This window comes from Pseudorasbora parva, chromosome 24 (genome assembly GCF_024679245.1).
Source record: "Pseudorasbora parva isolate DD20220531a chromosome 24, ASM2467924v1, whole genome shotgun sequence".
Taxonomy (NCBI): Eukaryota; Metazoa; Chordata; class Actinopteri; order Cypriniformes; family Gobionidae; genus Pseudorasbora; species Pseudorasbora parva.
This window is the reverse complement of record NC_090195.1, coordinates 34835313-34854424: the sequence shown is the minus strand read 5'-3', so window position 1 is coordinate 34854424 and position 19112 is coordinate 34835313. Positions and strand designations below refer to the sequence as shown.

The following is a 19112-nucleotide window of genomic DNA, read 5'->3' as shown; positions in this document are numbered from 1 at the left end:
AAGTTCGATGTGCCCTTTTCAAAACAATCACTCTTTTCTCATATTTTCCATTGAGATAGAGAAGGCTGAGGGACTGTACGAGTCGTCATTGTCCTAAAAAAAGTGCAAACATGAAGAGCTGTAAACTGGGGGCGACTCTGACCCAAACATCACCAACATACTTTCACTTACACACCCATGCCGAACAAGGTTAACATTTCCACGAAGCAAGCTGGATTTTTTTTTCTGTTTTAACAGCTCAAGCCTTTAGGGGACAAGGTAGCAGCTCGCTCACCAAAACTGTCTACCATTCTCTATAGTATGTGACAAGCGTTAACCAAGCCTACTGTAATGGGCTCCTGCAGCCGCGAGCTGCATTTGGAACGATAATAACCACTCTGCTGTCACTCAAAATGCTGGTAAAACAGCTGAAAAAAAAGAGTTGGGGTTGGGACCAGAGTCCGGAACAGCAGTACAGAGAATGAAAACACTCCCCGATGGAGTTATTAGTTTACATGTGACTGTTGAAGAGTGTAGAGGGCGGGGACATGACTCCAGGCTATGGCTACGGCTTATGGTTGCTTTTGTTTATTTAATTTTTTTACTATCCCTTTGAAATGACTGGTTGAGACTGGTCGGTTCTATGAGCAACCAATGGTTAAAAACTGTTTTTGTCTCAAGAGAATTGAACATAGCTTATTCAAAAGAAAAAATCAGCCTGGTCTCACTGGAAAAACATACCTGTGGCAACGTTTTTGCAAAGCCCAAAATACGTACCAATACGTACATATCACGACAGTTTCAGAGTGAAATGTCCACAGGGTGGCGCTAAAACCTTAGTTTTTTTTTTCCAGAACCGATATGTGTGTATCTGGCATGTTTTGTTACGTTGGTTTTTTAACGTACACTCACACCAAATCCTAGACCTACCCGATAGTGTTAACAAAAGCATAAAATTGTATCCATGTCATTTTAGCTTGTGTTTTGAACTCGTCTTTGAGCTCTTTTATCATGACTCGTTTTTCATGGGATTCGTTCCCAAACTTTTGGGATTGCATTGCATTGCAAATACAAATCTGTACCAGCTGAGCTATCGAGCAAGCTTGGTATGTCAGAAAAGCCGAACATATGGAGCTGGTTAAAGGTGCACTATGCAACTTTCCGTCCACTATTCAAAACAAAGGCGTAGTTTGATGACGCAAAGTGTGAGCGCAGCATCTTGGGACATGTGGTCTTCACCTCACAGCCGGTGGAAAATAGGACTCGGGCAGAAATCATGTTCATGGATGCGGTTATTAACGTTACTGTAGAGAAGCAGAGTAGGAGCGAGTGTTGTGGAGCTGAACACGGCTGCTGGAACGATTGTTACACACACACACAGCTCGTGAACACCGGGACTTTTATTATGACGGGATAACTTCTGCACTTCTGCGTTTCCGGTTATGATTATAAGGTAATGCAGCTCTGTTTATCATATTAGATACATTTAAGTGTGTTTAAAATGATGTTATGACGTTACTCTGTGCGTTGCATTCGGCGCTGCTGTGACATGTTAACACTGCTAAGAGTAAAGCGCTTCTGCAGAATAAAACCGAGGGTAGCGCAGATATGACGCGATTAACAGGTGACTCACTCAAACGCAATGCTGAAATGTCCCGGTCCTTGGTTAAAATAGCAGTTTTCTCACAATTTACAAATAGTTGGAAACATTTAGGATATTGTAAGTACTCAACTGAACAAAATATATAACACTGGCCTAGTGGTTATACTGCAAAAATACTACATAGTGCACCTTTAAGTGACGCAAACTCCAAAATGTGTTTGTTTACAAATCATGGACTATGGTAAAAAAAAAAAAAACAAGGCTTACTGTTTTACTGCCTCTAGTGTTCATTTCTGTTGGAAACTGCAGTGATATGTACGTATTGGTACGTATTTTGTGGTTTGCGAAAACGTTGCCAGAGGTATGCTTTGCCAATGAGACCAGGTTGAAAAAAATTACAAATTAAGTTTGGGTGTGAAGGTACCGTTACACGCTGCATGTGTGCTGTTGACATAAAAAAGACTTTCTCAAATTCATCAATAACATCAGAATAACCAGAACATAATTTAAAAGCCTGTGCAAATCATGTTCCCCAGTGACTGATGTGTCTATCCAAGCAATCATCCAGCGGTTTAACCTTCCTTCCTAAACACAAATGATTAAAGCAGCGCCATTTAGAAATGGGTGGCACAGAGCACATGTGGAGCGGGGCTGGCCAAGGGTGTGGACATGTCAAGCGGTTCAATACTTTTCAATTCTGTGAGAGTAAATTACATCAACCCAGCCCCAGTAGCCACAATCGCAGAGAGGTCTTGAGCATCATGCTTAATCTTTGAGACATATTTTTAGATGCTAATTTATTTTGAATGGGTGCGGTGCAGGAGACCTCGCCGCACGCTTTCATAAATGGCAATTATGATTAACATTGATGGATTTAGCGTGTCCGCTTTCATTAGCACTGCTAATTAGGCTGTTCGGGGAGACGCATATTCCCAACAATCACATGAATTCCCATATTTTGAGGGAATTATTGCGTACTGCAGTACTAACAGTTTGCAGTCTTTAATAGGCAAATAACCAGATGAAAGAGGTAGCAGTAAAATCTGAGAACGAATACACGATACAAGAAGAATCACATTTAACAAGCTATCCATTGCTTGTCCTTCCTCTTAACCAAATCCAAAATTGTTGAATGTTAATCTTTGTCTGGGAAAAGCAGAGAGGGCCACAAGACAAAGAGGGCACTGTGCTACCACTACATTATTAATTCCCCTCTACAATGGTGCACGTCAGCAAACAATCCTGTTTCTCTTCAATCCGTCATCTGTCATTATCCATTAGAGCAATTTTGCTGGAAAACAGAAAGCATTATAGTTTAGAATTCGAAGAAACACAGAAGGCATATTAGACCATAAAATGCCCCTATTAGAAACTCACATCCTGTTCTCGTTGCAGGAAAGAGCAAGAGCAATTAATTAGAGTTCTGCCCAGGGGGCAAAATGGCTAATATGCATTTACTGATTAAGTGAAACGCGTACACTAAAGCAAGCCGCGGCATAGAGCTCAGTTAGGCTACATCAGAGTGCCACACTTCTTCGCTAATGTACAATTCCCAAATGATCCAATATAAACACAGCTGAAGGAGCTTGAGGAAGTTCTGTCATCAGCCAGCAGGGCAGGATGGATATCTGTGAATCCTCCACTGACAGGATGTGATGAGGAACTGCACTAAATTGGCTTAATTTTACCTCCGAGATTTAGTCTCGGTGTAGCAATGGCATGAAGGAAGCTGCTGCAAACTTGCTGCAATTTAGGTAAAAATAAGTTCTGAACTGGCCAAGAGTTAAGCGTTGTTATTACTGGAGATTGAAATTTAACTGTGGACTTTCACAAAAATGTGCAAAATGTATAACCATACAGCTAGGTGAACACGAGTGCTTATGTTTTGTTGGTTCGTCACTTGAGTTGATGTTCAATCTGAAGCTAAACCATTAGAGTGCTAAATAATATTAGATGATCATACAGAATTCAGCTAAAAATACAATATTTTATTGCACATTAATGTAGTTATTTATTATTACCGGTATATTGAAAGGCCGTTGCTCACTGCCTCTGAATACACACACAGACAAACCATTGGTCAGGAGAATACAGGGCTGTCTGTAAGCCAAGGGCTTGACATTTTTTGTCTGAACCAGAAACGCGAGAATGATTCAGATTTTGTTGTTGTTATTATTATTATATTCAATGTAAACAGCGATTGATGAGTGTATCTCTGTCTCCGGTATGTTAACAAGTCGCGCTGAGGCTCGCGCTAACTTTTAACTGCTGTAAAAAGCACCTTATTTGTTTAAAGTGTTTGCAAACCATATGTTATTGCACTTTTGTTCATATAGCAGCACTTTTGTTCATATAGCAGCACTTTTGTTCATATAGCAGCACTTTTGTTCATATAGCAGCACTTTTGTTCATATAGCAGCACTTTTGTTCATATAGCAGCACTTTTGTTCATATAGCAGCACTTTTGAATTCATTATTAAATTTTGCTCATACTGCAAATAATCGCGATCGTGCCAAAGCACTTGAAATATGTGAAATATCCCTACTGTCTAGCAATATGAAATACATCATATATAAATACTGTTGTTGTACATTGGAGAGAAAACGAGAACAAAAATCCAGTCCATGAATAGGACAATGGAAAAAGAAATTGCACTATATGGTGTACAAGGGACACAGGTCTTCATTCGTTCTCTGTCAGGAGCCCATTTCACTGGCCATTACTAAGAGAATAGCCACCATTTGTCCCACCTTGACATCTGATAGGGGGTATTATTACTGAGCCAGAGTGGCCACTGCCCTCTGGAGAAGGGTCCATGGTTAAGAAGATGAAAAGTCAAGCTATAGAAAAGGACGTGGCTTGAGTATGAGGGGAGGAGGTGGCTGGTTTGGGGTCAGAGGGCAGATGTGCACGGTTTTCCATTAAAAATACTATGCAATCCCCGGTAACCCCGGTGTCTCCCACCTTTGGGCCGACACTGATTCTGCAGGGTTCGTGACAGAAGAGTCTCTCCGCTAATGAGGGCTAAATTCATTCCTACTATGTGCAAAGAGAAACAGGGTCAGCTTAAAGGTAATACTATTGATATGCTAAATACAATTACTAATACTAATTATTTAGAAAAAGATCCTGCAGGTTAGAATGTCTGACGGAGCACTACTCCGACAGCAAAAAAAAAGAAAACAAAGAAAAAAGGAAAAGACAGTTAACAGCTGTATATCTAAGAGCATTATTAAATAAAATAACCCACAAATCCAATTTAGCATGGCCAGAATAAGCTGATGATAAAGATGTGACCTACTGCCTTTCTGAGAAGGGTTAAGATCAGACACAACTGATGACTGTTGACGTACAGTACGAGAAAACGAGCTTACATAAAGAAAACAAGACCATGCTTAATCTGGCCCATCTACATACTGCAGTCTAATAAGGGCTCTCTGGCTGGCAATGAACAGAATGCTGAGGGAGGTCAACTAGAGGTAAAGCAGTGGGTGGCGTCCATCAGAGAAAGAGAGAGAGAGAGAATATGCATAGATGAGAGCACGAGGTCCCACTGGGCTATGTCCTGGGTCACTTGAAGTTTCCACATAATGTCCAGCTCATTCTGTCTTTCAGAGGGAAACTGTGGTTATAACTGCACTGAGAGTAATTCAATTAACTTGTTTTCCTTGCGTGTCTTGTCCCCTCTCCTCTTCTTCCCTTCACCCCCTTGTCTTCCTCCTCAAGCTTTGTTTATACTTTGGCCTGGCTCCGCAGCGTGAGCCTCCGCTGACTGCGCCGCTCCTCCCCAAACAGACGAGCCGTTTAACACACTTGCTGTTGTACTATTCTTTGAAACGACAGAGGGTGACTCGAATTGTTCTATAAAACATCAGGAAACATCAGCGGTGAGAAGAAGTAAGGTACACACGTGAAGGTGTTTATTTTAGTACACTTCAGCAAAAACACTGCAAAAGAACCGTGTAAAACCCAGTAAACTTTGAGATTATTACTTGTGGCATTAGAACAAAACATGGATAGGAGAACATACAACTAAATTGACGATTTCTTAAATATTTGCAAATTTTCCTAAAAAGTTTCATTTAGTTTCGTGATCATTTTTATTAAACATAGATCTTTATTTTCATTAAAAAGGCCAATTTCTGCTTTCTCATAGGCTCAATTTTTAAACATAAGCAGCTAATTTAGACACGCAAACGTGGTCCCGGTGTGATGAGACATTTTACTCGGTTAGATTCGCCTCAAAGTCGTGCATCTTAGGATGTGGAGCAGCGCGCAAAGTTACAAAATTTGCTTTTTACACCGCCAAGTGAAATGGGGTCTTGTGCTCTCAACACACACTACCGCCTACTCTGCAATGACGCCACCTTCACACTGGAGCGAACACGTCGAGTATAAACCAAGCTTCATTTTATCGTTTTGGATAAAAACGTCTACTAAATACATAAATGTAAATGCTTCATGCAGGCTCGTACAATGATGGCGGCAGATAGGGGCTGGGAATAGATAGAAAATGCTGCATCATATCTCATGGAAACAGGGTCATGGTCAACAGGGACTCAGGGAATTAGACACACACACCCTTCAGATGCTGATTGTCGATTGCGTAAGTAGAAGAATGAGAACAAAAGATAAATATTTGCTTTGTAAATTCTCTGACATTCGTTTAAACATACTGACCAGTTTCCTTATTCTTCAGGTGTCCTTTTTCCCTATCACATACATTCTCACTTTATCGCTTGCCTTTCCCAACAGGGTATCTGTTCTCTTCAGAAAGGGAATCGAGTTCAATAATTCAGAAATCAAGAATTACACACTCTAGAGGGCACACACTGAGGCAAACAGGTGGTGTGTTGTTTTCTTTCTATTGCAATGCCAGTACATTGTGTTGTGGCCCGGGCAATGTGCTCGTGTCAAAGTGTGTGCACGCATATGTGTGGTGTCTTGTCGTGTTGCAGTTTGATCAAAGCGCCGATGCCAAAGATGATGCCAAAGTTTGGAGGGTAAAACGACCTCTCCATTCATAAGCCCACACTGCCGCTGCCAACTTGGAGACCTCGTGAAAGATAATTAGCTCAGTATGCATGCTTTGACCACCGGACCTGCTGGAAACTGGAGGAGAGGATAGGAAAGGAGGGACTGACAGACTGAAGCTGGCATTGAGTCTGAAGCATTACAAGACCACGGACATCCCACTAAGGGGTTGATTTACTCACAGGTCAGTATGCAGCTTTTGAGACGTGCTATTTAATGGCAAATTATAGTGTGAGAAAAATACCACATTCGCACACAATCAACCCCCCTAAAACGAACACCAATCCTCGGAAAGACAAGACCAAGAGAAAAGCAAACAAGCGGAGTGTGAACAGCCTCAACTCAATCAGAGAGGCTTTGCCCCATTCATCACTGTCTCTTTCCAGCCATCAAACTTACTACCAACACTGTCGTAGAGAAAACAAAGGAGGACAGCCTTCGGCTACACTCAAACTAGAGCGAACGAAAGAGAATGAGATCTCACAGCCTAAATGCACTTTTTTTTTTTTTTTTGCCATCTTAGCGTGGGGCCCAAGTGGAGCTGAACCTTATCAAACCCAAATCCCCATCCAACTGGTCCCTTAAGCTCAGAGCGGTGTGGGCTGAACCATAACTGGACGGGAGCCCCATCAATCAAAAATAAAGGGCCATTTGTGGCTCTGGCGGCAAACTAAACAAGGCCAGCATGTGCAGACATGGTGCATTAGCTCTCAAACAGGACCACATCAATTAAAGCCTAGGCCCTTCAGATGTTCTCCTGGGAAGCTTAAAAAAACAGGTTGTCTTGAATCAGATCTTTAAACTAATCTTGCTGAGAACGTTAACTCTTGGTTCCTAAGCTCGAGCAGTGGTAATTTCCCCCATTCACTGCTTTCTCTCGCTCTCTGCGTGTTCTCGGATTCCACATTTGGGCCTTGACATGGAAACATCTTGCTCTGTTGCTAATGAGCTTCATCTAAACAAACTCAGAGATTTATGTTCCACTGCATTTTAACATGAGTAATGCATAATTCAATTACAGCAGTTTAGACAAGGAGAACTTTTACTTTTTCTGGATTCCTGTGCTGATGTTTGTCATATTGCTAGACATTAGGGATATTTCACAGTTTATGGTACATTTTATTTGGCAAATATATCTATATATATATATTTATGCCCATGCATGCAAGATAAATACAAGAAACCTTTACGTTTAAAATTGTAGGCGTGCATTAACACTGAAATTTAATCGACTAAATGCAAAGATGTCTTCAACATAAAAAATTCTATAACAACATATCTCCTTTCCTTCTTTTTTTTAAATAATTTCAACAAGTCATATTTTTTCATCTTTATCCAGTGGTGAGATAAACAAACTGTTATTTAATCATGCAACTTGTAGATCTACTTAAGAACATCTGAGCTGGAACAAAAAGGAAATGAGCAACAGGATTTTCTGAGCTGTGACGGCTCACAGCGGAGAACAGAAACTTCCATATTGGGAAACCTGTTCTCTGCGGAAAGCTAGGAAGGGCTTTGCCAAATTCTCTTTAGAAACTTCATCGTTCCTTTGTCAGCGGGGGAATTTGGAGATTTGTAATGTCTCCTGTGCTCTACTGTGACAAGCGAGGAGGGTTGCTTCTTGGTTTTTTCCTAATTTATTGTTCTCACTCTTCACTCCTTTCTCTAGTGATTTGCATTTGAATTTTTCCCTTTTTTTCATCCTATCTGCCTTCTGCCTCCTCCTCGTCATCTACTCACTTTCTAACACTCTCTTCCTTTTCTTCCCCACTTCCCTACTTCATCACTCTCTCCTCCCCTCATAGATAAGCTCACGCTGAGTGGCGAAGTGCCTAGGCTTTCTGAGAGAGAGAGAGAGAGAGAGAGAGAGAGAGAGAGAGAGAGAGAGAGAGAGAGAGAGAGAGAGAGAGAGAGAGAGAGAGAGAGAGAGAGAGAGAGAGCGAGAGAACGAGGAGGACATGAATCAAGCCAGTGACAGAACAGCAGGGAGGACAGCAGATGTCACAGAGAGAGAGAGCTTTTCAATCAGCCTGTCCTTCCAACACACAGGCCAAGGTGAAACGCGTTAGCGGCAGAAACCCTTTGCCCTGACACACACATGCCGAAGGATACACACAATTTAATTGTTCTCATTAGCCGGAACGCTTTACAACCTCAAGTTGGCCAGTGTCATGTGAGAGGGTTAGAGGGCCAAAGTGAAAATGAGGTGAAGAAATGCATACCATAGAGTGAGAAATGCATGACCGGGGAGCATAAAGAACACAACATCAACAATTGTTTCAGAGCTATAATGTTTGCTAACATAGCTCGGGTAACTTGCTACTGTTCACAGAGAAAGTCGGATTGAATCTCTTGTTAAGATCTCTTCAAACAACAAAGGCCATTTTCAAGGAGATGGCCTAATGATGATTGTCTTCAAATATGCTTTTACAAAAACACTCCCCAATGGTCAAAAAGACAAATAGCAACACCCCAATTGGTGGAACTGCTTCTAACATTTTTTTCCTGGTTACAAAGAACCTTAAATGGCTCTTTTGATTGAACCCTTAAAAAGGGTTTTATATAGTACATTTTAGGGGTTCCAAATACGTAGCGCCGAACCTTTTCTTCTAAGAGTGTATGTCAGACTGGTCAGGATTCTCAAACGAACAATGTTTGAAAGCGCCATAGAGCCACACAGTTTAAACTTCCCAAGGGAAATCAATCTCCGAAATGATAGGAGAGAAATTACACTCGGTTTTTGAAATCTCCTGTATGAAAATACAGAATGTGAGCACTTTTGTGTCTGTTTTCCTATGTTTATGCCTCATTTTCCATCTGGACTGGCTTTAGTAACACCACCTTGCTCTTGCTCCATATGACAGCTGCTGCCTTCTTTCCCTGTATACCCAGAATCCAGTGCAGAGCCAGAACAAATGTGATTTAGAGGCAGTCTAGGGACAAGAAACAACCTCCCCACACAGCAAACAGCTCAGCGCAGTAGCACAAATCCTTGCTTTGCAGTCTGCTTTCTGTCTGCTCTGCGACACAAAGCACATCAACCGTAAAGGGAAGGAAAGGCATCTTTGTGAAACGAAACAGGAGGGGTACACCTGTTTTAGGAGCTCGGATGGAGTCAGGCTCGACTCTCTGCCTCTCATCAACAGCTCACGAATGGCCCGGCACTGCTTTTGATCCTGCGGTTGCTTCCCTCCCTCCCTCTGAGAATAGATCGCCGTGCTTATGTTTGTTAACAGGGGCCATAAGTATTTAAAACAATCTCTGTCAGGCCGAGCCTCCTCCACTGCCCAGAGGTCAAAGCATTCCCTGCTTTTAAAACCCTCGTGATGGAGGATGAAAGGAGGTCCGTTGCATTCCATACTTCTTTGGTTTTCCCTTCCGTGACAACCGCTGATGAATGTTCATGCCATACATCTCTCTCTCTGTGTTTATTCGTTGTGGAGGAATGGAGAGGGCCAGCGTTAGGTGTCTGTAGGAAGCGGGGAGAGTTACGGCCATTCCCAGCCTGGGTATGGCTACTCTCAATGGGGAAGAGGAGACCCACGGACCCCTGCTGCTCTGGAGCACACAAACAAAAGACTGGAAGAGCTGTGTTGATATTTAAACACCAGTGAGATCTACTGTTTCACTCTTTCTCTTCTCAGTCACGACTTTATTTCACATCACCAGCAGGACATCCGAGCAACTGAAGGGCATGTGAATTAAACCTAAAACATCTCTATGAAGAAACCCATAACTAAATCAAAGGCATCTACTGTTAGAGTCTCCGTGACTAATCAGCTTTGTCCCAAAAAAACGAAATAACGACTTATATAGTGATGGCCGATTTCAAAACAAAGATTCGAACCGTTATGAATCAGTGAATCGATTCATTCGCGTGTCAAACTGCTGAAATCACGTGATGTGGCGATCCGAATCATCATTCGATTCACTGATTCATAACGGTTCGAAACTTTGTTTTTTAAATCGGCCCATCACTATATAAGTCGTTATTTAGTTGTTGTTTTTGCGCACAAAAACTCTTCTCATCGCTTCATAAAATGATTGTAGAGCCGCTGTAGTGAGATGGGCTTTGTAACGACGTCTTTAGTGCCTTTATGGGTCTTGAGAGAGGAAATGACATTGGTGTCAATGAAGGCCTTTCTGAGCCATCGGATTTCAACACTAATATCTTCATCTGTGTGTGAAGATGAACGGAGGTCTTACGGGCGTCGAATGACATTAGGGTAAGTCTGAGAAAATTTAAATTTTTTGGGTGAACTAACCCTTTAAACCCCAGTGAGATCTACTGTTTCACCCTTTCTCTTCTCAGCCACGACTTTGTTTCACATCAACAGCAGGACATCCGAGCAACTGACTGGCATCTATGTGAATTAAACCTAAAACATCTCCATGAAGAAACCCATAACTAAATCAAAGGCATCACTGTTAGAGTCTCCATGACTAATCAGCTTTGTCCAAGTCTCCGAGCAACACAGATACAGGATGTGTGGTTTGTTTGGCGAGCCCGGAGTGTATTTGCTTTCTCTGCAGGACATGTGGCACTTTGCGGGCTGACCCAGCAGGGCGGCGCTGAAGGTTGGTCACTGTAAAGCTGTGCTTTCAGGCTTAAGTCAGGCCTTTTAGTGACCTCCTTTGGGACCATTCTTGAGCAAGCATTCTCTGAATGCCATCTTGACTTCACAAGTGCGCACACATGCACAAATCTGAACCGACTGGCCATTGTTGTCCATTCTCTGACTAAGTACAAAGAATAGTGCCGCTTTCGAGAGCAAAGCTACACTCTGTCCTTTGCCACGTTTCAACAATCTCCCCATCCAACACATCCCCTTCACCGCCTCAAGACAGGAATCTAACAATTGGGAGGAAATGTTTCCAGTTTTTAGTTTGGTCAGCGGATTGGTCCGCATCAATGATTCATAGTGCTGTCAGAGGAATGTGTTATCTGCAGAGGGCGGCCTCTGACACAACACAGTACACACACACACACACACACACACACACACACACACACACACACACACACACACACACACACACACACACACACACACACACACACACACACACACACACACACACACGCACACAGTGACCTCACTGAAGTCCATCTGCTTTAATAACACTAAACACACCAGTGTGACATATTCAGCAATGCTGTCATCCTTTTTTTGCAGTAGAATTGGTCATTTTATGAAAAAAGAAATACAATATTACATATATAATTTTAGTAACACAAACCAAACTAGTGTGTGCAGGACACTATAGTCCATTTCTGTAAGTGAGGAGAGCAAAATAAAGTCCACTGTGACATATTATACCCAACAATTCTTCACACAGTGACTTCCAGTAAAACTGATTAGGGATCAAAATTATTCCGATACTTTGAGCTGAGCATGTTTTGCTGAAGCGTTTGTTCTTTAATTGCTAAAGTGACCTTTGACACCACAGACTAAACTAAATGAAGCATTGCTTGGTCATTGGTTTGGCTAACTTGGTATTATCTAATTGTGTTCTTTATTTTTTTTTTTTTGTAATCCGTTACATCCCTTTCTATCAAAGTTATCTGACATTATAGAGATGAGTTTGTTCTGACACAGTTTAACTCTGAGTCATATATTATTACCATTTTCTAAACTGTAGCGAATCAACTGTGATAATGTGATAAGGTGTTTTAGTTTGACTGTATATATATATGATCAAATAAATTCTGTCTTCATCTATACATTTGCTCCAATCACAAAAAGCCTGACATCCTCATCCTCATCCTCACCCAGTGTCGACTCTGATCCGGCAGCTGTTTTTTTCACAAGTGGACATGAAGCATTTCTTGTTTGCTTTGTTGATAACGGACATGTTATGCTGAGCATGTGCGTTCCATTTGTTGCTAATTAGATTGCGAGCGGCGCATTGAAGCGTGTGTTGTAGCTTCCCTCGCTCGGCAGTCCATCTGATAAAGAAGCCATTTCGGCCATCAACAGTTTCCATTATGCAAGAGTCCCTTAATGTGTGTCCAGCTGAATCTGGGAGTCAAGAAAACACCCCCTAATCTACAGAAACCAGATCCACCAAACAGATGTCTATCTGCTCTCAGAATTGAATTAGAGATTGGGGTGGCGGGGGGTGTCGCTCATAACTTTCAGCCAATCACACAACCGAAATTACTAAACAACTTTGAATGGCCGTTCTCCACTATTTAAAATGATAGATTGAAGTGGAAAGATTACAGACTGGTACTGAACCCCAGTGAGCGGCATATGTTGCCTCGGAGGGGAAATATAACCGCAGCACGTTTTAGGATAAGGTTAAAGCCCTGGAGCAGAAATCCCGCAGAAAACACAGCACGAGGGCATGAGTGTGTCTTCAAGTTAGCACTTAACATAACTATTCTGCTATTTTATGAACCGCGAACCACAGGCAAAGACATAATGCAAAACCAAGCATGGACATTTGGCAAATGCTACAAAGAGCATTTTTAAGTAACGGGTGAAGCCACATTTGAATTTTTTTCTTTTTAAAAATGGGATTTGCAATCCAGACGATTTGATGGAAGGGGCTAAAAATAACTGGCATTGATGAGGATTCGTTTAAGAGGCGGAGCAAGTTATATTTTGATACTTTTGGAATAAAGCACTATCGAATCATGTACAAATTGAGAAAAATGACGCTAGTATCCAATTTGTGTAAAGACAGAAGGACTCCATAATCCTACATTTTGATTCTAACGTCTTTTCGGGAAAACTTCATAATCTTAAATAAGGTTGAAGCCACTCGAATGGCTTCGCAATCCAGGCGATTGGATGGGCGGGGCTAAAGATAGCTGGCATTGATGATGTCAGTCAAAAAGGAATTTGTTTTAGAGGCGGAGCAAGTTATATTTTGATTGATTTCGAAGACTTTTGGAATAAAGCACTATTCAGTCATGGACACGAAGGCAAAAATGAAGCTAGTTTCCAGTTTTCGTGAAGTCAGAAGGACTCCATAATCCTACATTTGGATTATAACGTCTTTTCCGAATGACTTCGTAATCCTAAATAAAGTTGAAGTCACTCGAATTTAGAAAAAAATGACATTTGCAATCCAGATGATTTGATGGGAGGGGCTAAAAATAACTGGCATTGATGATGATTAGTTTTAGAGGTGGAGAAAGTTAGATTTTGATAGATTTTGAAGACTTTTGGAATAAAGCGCTATTGAATCATGGACAAAATGAGAAAATTAAAGCTATCCAGTTAGTCTCTCGTAGCCAGACCTTCTGACTGACGGTGGGTCCATCGCAGCTTTCATTGAAGGACCATCTAAGAGGACGTTTGACTGACATATAACGCAAACAATCACAGTTCGTTTTGATCCGTGTCATGTTTAGGGGCATGGAAATGTAAAGTTGATATCCCTACAATGACAGACCGATTAAGGATTAATTCAAGAACGTTGTGCAAGTTTTCCACGAGGGAGTTTGGCATCATTTGTTTCCAGGCGGACCGTTAAAGAACGCAACACACACATCTCGCGGACATCCTGTAGAATTCAACCAATCGGATGACGACTTCTAAACCCCTAAAGTGTTTCCAGATAAGTGTGCCATATGCATCAGACAGTCCGTCTAAGACTAGTATCCAGTTTGTGTGCAAGTCGGAAGGAATCCATAATCCAAAATTTTGATTATAACGTCTTTTTCGAAGTACTTCATAATCCAGCACGCTTTAAAGAGCTCACGTTTAACTCATTTATATCCACTGACTGCCTCGGGAGCTAAACTTGCAATTCTTTAACTTGACTTGTCCGTACACAGACAAACCATTGCTGGATAATTTCATTAGGTGGGCTCATTATGTTCTCACCATGTGTGTATCCACACTCCATTCCCTCTAAGTATCCCCTGGTTGGAGATTGTGTGTGTGTGTGTGTGTGTGTGTGTGTGTGTGTGTGTGTGTGTGTGTGTGTGTGTGTGTGTGTGTGTGTGTGTGTGTGTGTGTGTGTGTGTGTGTGTGTGTGTGTGTGTGTGGCTGGCAGGGGGTCTGCTCGTTTCTGGGCAGCGAAACCTGAACTCTCAGAAGAGACGGACCCCCTATGAGCAGACAGTGCGGGGTCATCTGGGGCTGTAAATCTCTGTAGGTTTACAGAGCCATAAAAAGGTAAAGATCCTGATAAACGGTGCCATTAATACGAGGCATTCAGTGAAAACAAAGGACTCCAGGCGGAAGACTATCTGGGTGGAGGGGATACAGTAACAGAGTCGGCCACTCTCTGACAGCACAATGACGTGCCTCAGACCCGCCAGCACAAACAAAGGAAACAGACGGAACGAGAAAAAGAAAGAGAAGGAGAACGAGCGAGAGAAGACGGTGGAAACAAGCTGCACCGACCAAACCACATGTGAACTGTTGAATGGGGATAGCTTTTTACCTTTGGGCAGGGCAAAATACAATACAATGTTTATTTACACTGTCAGAAAAAAAAGGTACATTGCTGTCACTGAAGCGGTACCCTAAGGTAGAAAACCAAAAAGGTACTGATATGTACCTTTAAGGTACTAACACACACTCTTAAAGTACTGATATGTACCATTAAGGTACTAACACACACTCTTAAAGTACTGATATGTATCTTTAAGGTACTAACACACACTCTTAAAGTACTGATATGTACCTTTAAGGTACTAACACACACTCTTAAAGTACTGATATGTACCTTTAAGGTACTAACACACACTCTTAAAGTACTGATATGTACCATTAAGGTACTAACACACACTCTTTAAGTACTGATATGTACCTTTAAGGTATTAATACACACTCTTAAAGTACTGATATGTAGCATTAAGGTACTAACACACACTCTTAAAGTACTGATATGTACCATTAAGGTACTAACACACACTCTTAAAGCACTGATATGTACCATTAAGGTACTAACACACACTCTTAAAGTACTGATATGTACCTTTAAGGTACTAACACACACTCTTAAAGTACTGATATGTACCATTAAGGTACTAACACACACTCTTTAAGTACTGATATGTACCTTTAAGGTATTAATACACACTCTTAAAGTACTGATATGTACCATTAAGGTACTAACACACACTCTTAAAGTACTGATATGTATCTTTAAGGTACTAACACACACTCTTAAAGTACTGATATGTACCTTTAAGGTACTAACACACACTCTTAAAGTACTGATATGTACCTTTAAGGTACTAACACACACTCTTAAAGTACTGATATGTACCATTAAGGTACTAACACACACTCTTTAAGTACTGATATGTACCTTTAAGGTATTAATACACACTCTTAAAGTACTGATATGTAGCATTAAGGTACTAACACACACTCTTAAAGTACTGATATGTACCATTAAGGTACTAACACACACTCTTAAAGCACTGATATGTACCATTTAGGGGTGAGTAAGGTACAAAGATGTACCTTTTGTACCTTAGGGTACCACCCCAGTGACAGCACTGTACCTTTTTTTCTGAGAGTGTATAAAGCACATTTAAAACAACCTAAGTCTACCAAAACTGTCAAGACACTGTGTAAAAAGATACTGCAACACACAAGCATACAAGTGTTGACTTTAACTGAGCTCTCTGAATGGAATCAGCACTGAAAGAAACCAAATCCACATCTCCAGCAGGTGGCGCACTTCCACACCAAATACTGAGCACTGAGCACTTACTTGCACTCTCTGTCTTCCAGGTCAAAGTGTGGGTTGAAGTTGATCAAAATCCTCTGGTTTGGCCCTGGAGCTGTAATCACCCATATGCATTTCTGAGACGGGTAGTAAGACACCGGATAACCGGGTGAAGTCAGGTAATTTGCACTAGTGATTCTGATATTGTCCCCACATTTGTCTGAAAGAACAGAAGAGAAAAAGAATATCATTCATGGTGAAAATACCAACATACAATACATAATGATGTGTTTTTAACCAGCCGTTTATCTGAAAGATCATGCCTTACCTTCTCGGTTTACTAACCAATAATCCACACTTAAAGATATGAAAAACCAGCAATAGGAAAATACACTGCTAACAGTGGCTTATGTTTCAGTAACGCTTTCCACATTCCACAGTCAACGGGGTTTATTTTAAAGCATCTAATACAATAACACTACTGTATTTGCCATAAGAATGACTATGCCGTTTCTCTCCAAATAATCAGTGAAATCTCCTCTAGTCATTTCTGACCTATTTCTAAGCACTAAATAAAGGCTTGATATTCTCGCCTACATTTAATGTCATTATGTGGGAGGGAGGGAAGCATGACCTTTGTCTCTTCCATATTTTATTTATTTGCTCTTTCGACTACTCAGCTGATCATCAGCAAACTCTCGGAGCACCACATGGCTCAGCAGAGATGTTTACATATAAACACTCCCTTATTAATTCAACATGAATATGACAGGGCTTTAATGTCGAATTTACCAACATAAAAAATAAGAGTAGTTATACAAAAACAACTCAACGTGTCTAAAGAACCATCTCTGGGTGAATTTGATATTTTAAATAAGCTCCAGTAAAGTTTAATGCATGGAAATATAAATTCACAGAAATATTACTTACAGAGTCAACATCCTATAATCGTCGATCGTTTTTCATATTTAATCATTATTTTTATGTATGGATGTACATTCTGCATGACTTATCAACCCATGTGCACTCTTGAAATGTCGCTCGGATCCTTTTAGACTTTATTGCACGAATCGATGCGACTGTTTCGTTTGGCGATGCACGCCGATGATTGCGCAAATAGTGCTGAAAATACAGGACTTCGTACAGTAATGGCCTACTCAATAATACCCTAACAACTTAGGTTCATAAATCATATTATAGCTATATTTACCTAAACGTATGCACGGCTACAACTAAAGTAACACTTCATTTTACACTGTCCTTGTTACATATGTATTTACCATAGTAATAACATTAAATTATGCGTAATTACACGCAACTAACCCTTACTAAAAATCTTAAACCTACCCTAACCCTATAGTGAGTACATGTTGTTAATTGATATTACTTAAATATATAATTACACTGTAACAATGACACCTTAAAATAAAGTGTAACCCAAAATTATTATTACGCATAATTGTAATTCGTAATATTAGTCAGTTATGCGTCAGGTTTTCAGGAATATTTTGTATCAATGTTATAAAGTAGTTCTCCGAATTTAGCCGAGATTATGGTCTGTGCAACAAAACTTTTTAAGTTATTAGACGAACAGAAAATCACTTTATAATAACTTTTTTTTGTTAAAGCATAACGGTATAAAACGGTGTTATATATTCAAACCTTAAACTTATTACTTAATAAAATGTATGCAAATTTTCAACATAATGTAATAAATATACATTTTCTTTTCATTTTCATCGTAATTAATTATATTGAAAAGAATAATAATATACAAGTAAAATAATATAGTCACGATTTTGTAAATATCAGTATTAGTAATGGATATTTATGAGATATATTTTGACCACAATACGCGTTTACTGTACAGTCGAAAGCAAAACAACCTGAAGGTGAGCGCGGGAGAAACGCGCCAGAAACCGCGGCAGGTGAGAGCAGGTGACCGCCACCCCGCATCTAATCCCCGCAGATAGTCGCTCCAGTTTCACCCGCGAACTCCGCTCCAGGTGACACTTACCATTTTTAACCGCGCTGACGATGAGAAAGATTCCCGTAAAGAGGAGCAACACTAATCCACAATGCATCCTCGATTCCTAGAGTTCCGCGAGTGAAAATGATATACAAATTTGAAAAAATGAAGAAAAGGGAAAATCCTTAAAGGGTCGTATGGGGGTAATTCCTGTGGTTCGGAAGGCGCTGCGAGCTGTAGAAATGCGGGGTTTCGTGCGTCTTCAGGTCGCCTGCATCCTGCCATTCAGCTCTGGTTTCCTCTGCGCTCTCCCAGGCGAGCTCTTCTCTCCTTTGCCATTTCCTTCAGCCTGTTAAAGAATGACAGAGAAAACGTTGCGGTTCCGCGGAACAGACGAGCAAACGGCCGTAATCCTGTGCGTAAAGCGGGCGAGAGCGCGATACTTCGGCTTGGATACGCGAATCAGCCTCCGCGTAGTAACCCGGCGTTCTGCTTAGTCTCAAAATCTGAGTGAGGAACACAAACATCTGGCGATTGGCTTTGCCATAACAGCGTCTTAAACAAGGGATACACCCCCTAAATTACGCGTCTCCTCTTCCTAGAGTTTGTTGCTCTGCCGTGTGCCAGACGCGCAGGGGATTCTCATTGGTTTGATTACACATATGCAAAGCCCGACCTATATGGAGCCCAACCTCTCATATAAAAGAGCCCAGAGACCCCTGGCTCTCTGTCAGACACCGTCCAGCTCTCGCGCGGCACGACGATGGACATTACCAGAATAAATAACGAACAATAGACACTTTTAGTTCAAAATGAAAAAAGCACAAAAGCAGATGCATGTTCGACTTTGTGCTGATTTATGCGGAAAGCGTTTCAGACAT

The 19112-nt window shown here is 41.1% G+C and overlaps 1 protein-coding gene across 4 annotated transcripts in view; it reads right to left on the bottom strand.

Annotated features, from left to right (window-relative positions):
* The window catches only part of nrp1a (neuropilin 1a), a 92079-nt gene extending 73216 nt beyond the window's left edge, over positions 1-18863 (bottom strand). For 2 of the 4 annotated variants that reach the window (XM_067435500.1, XM_067435501.1), the window contains exons 1-2: positions 18280-18863; positions 16308-16482 (exon numbers count right to left, since the gene is read on the bottom strand). In XM_067435500.1, the coding sequence (XP_067291601.1) occupies positions 16308-16482; positions 18280-18346 (242 nt within the window). In that variant the 5' untranslated portion in view covers positions 18347-18863. The remainder of the gene's footprint in view (positions 1-16307; positions 16483-18279) is intronic. The other 2 variants (XM_067435498.1, XM_067435499.1) reach the window with 2 other exon arrangements.
* Positions 18864-19112: the final 249 nt, after the last annotated feature.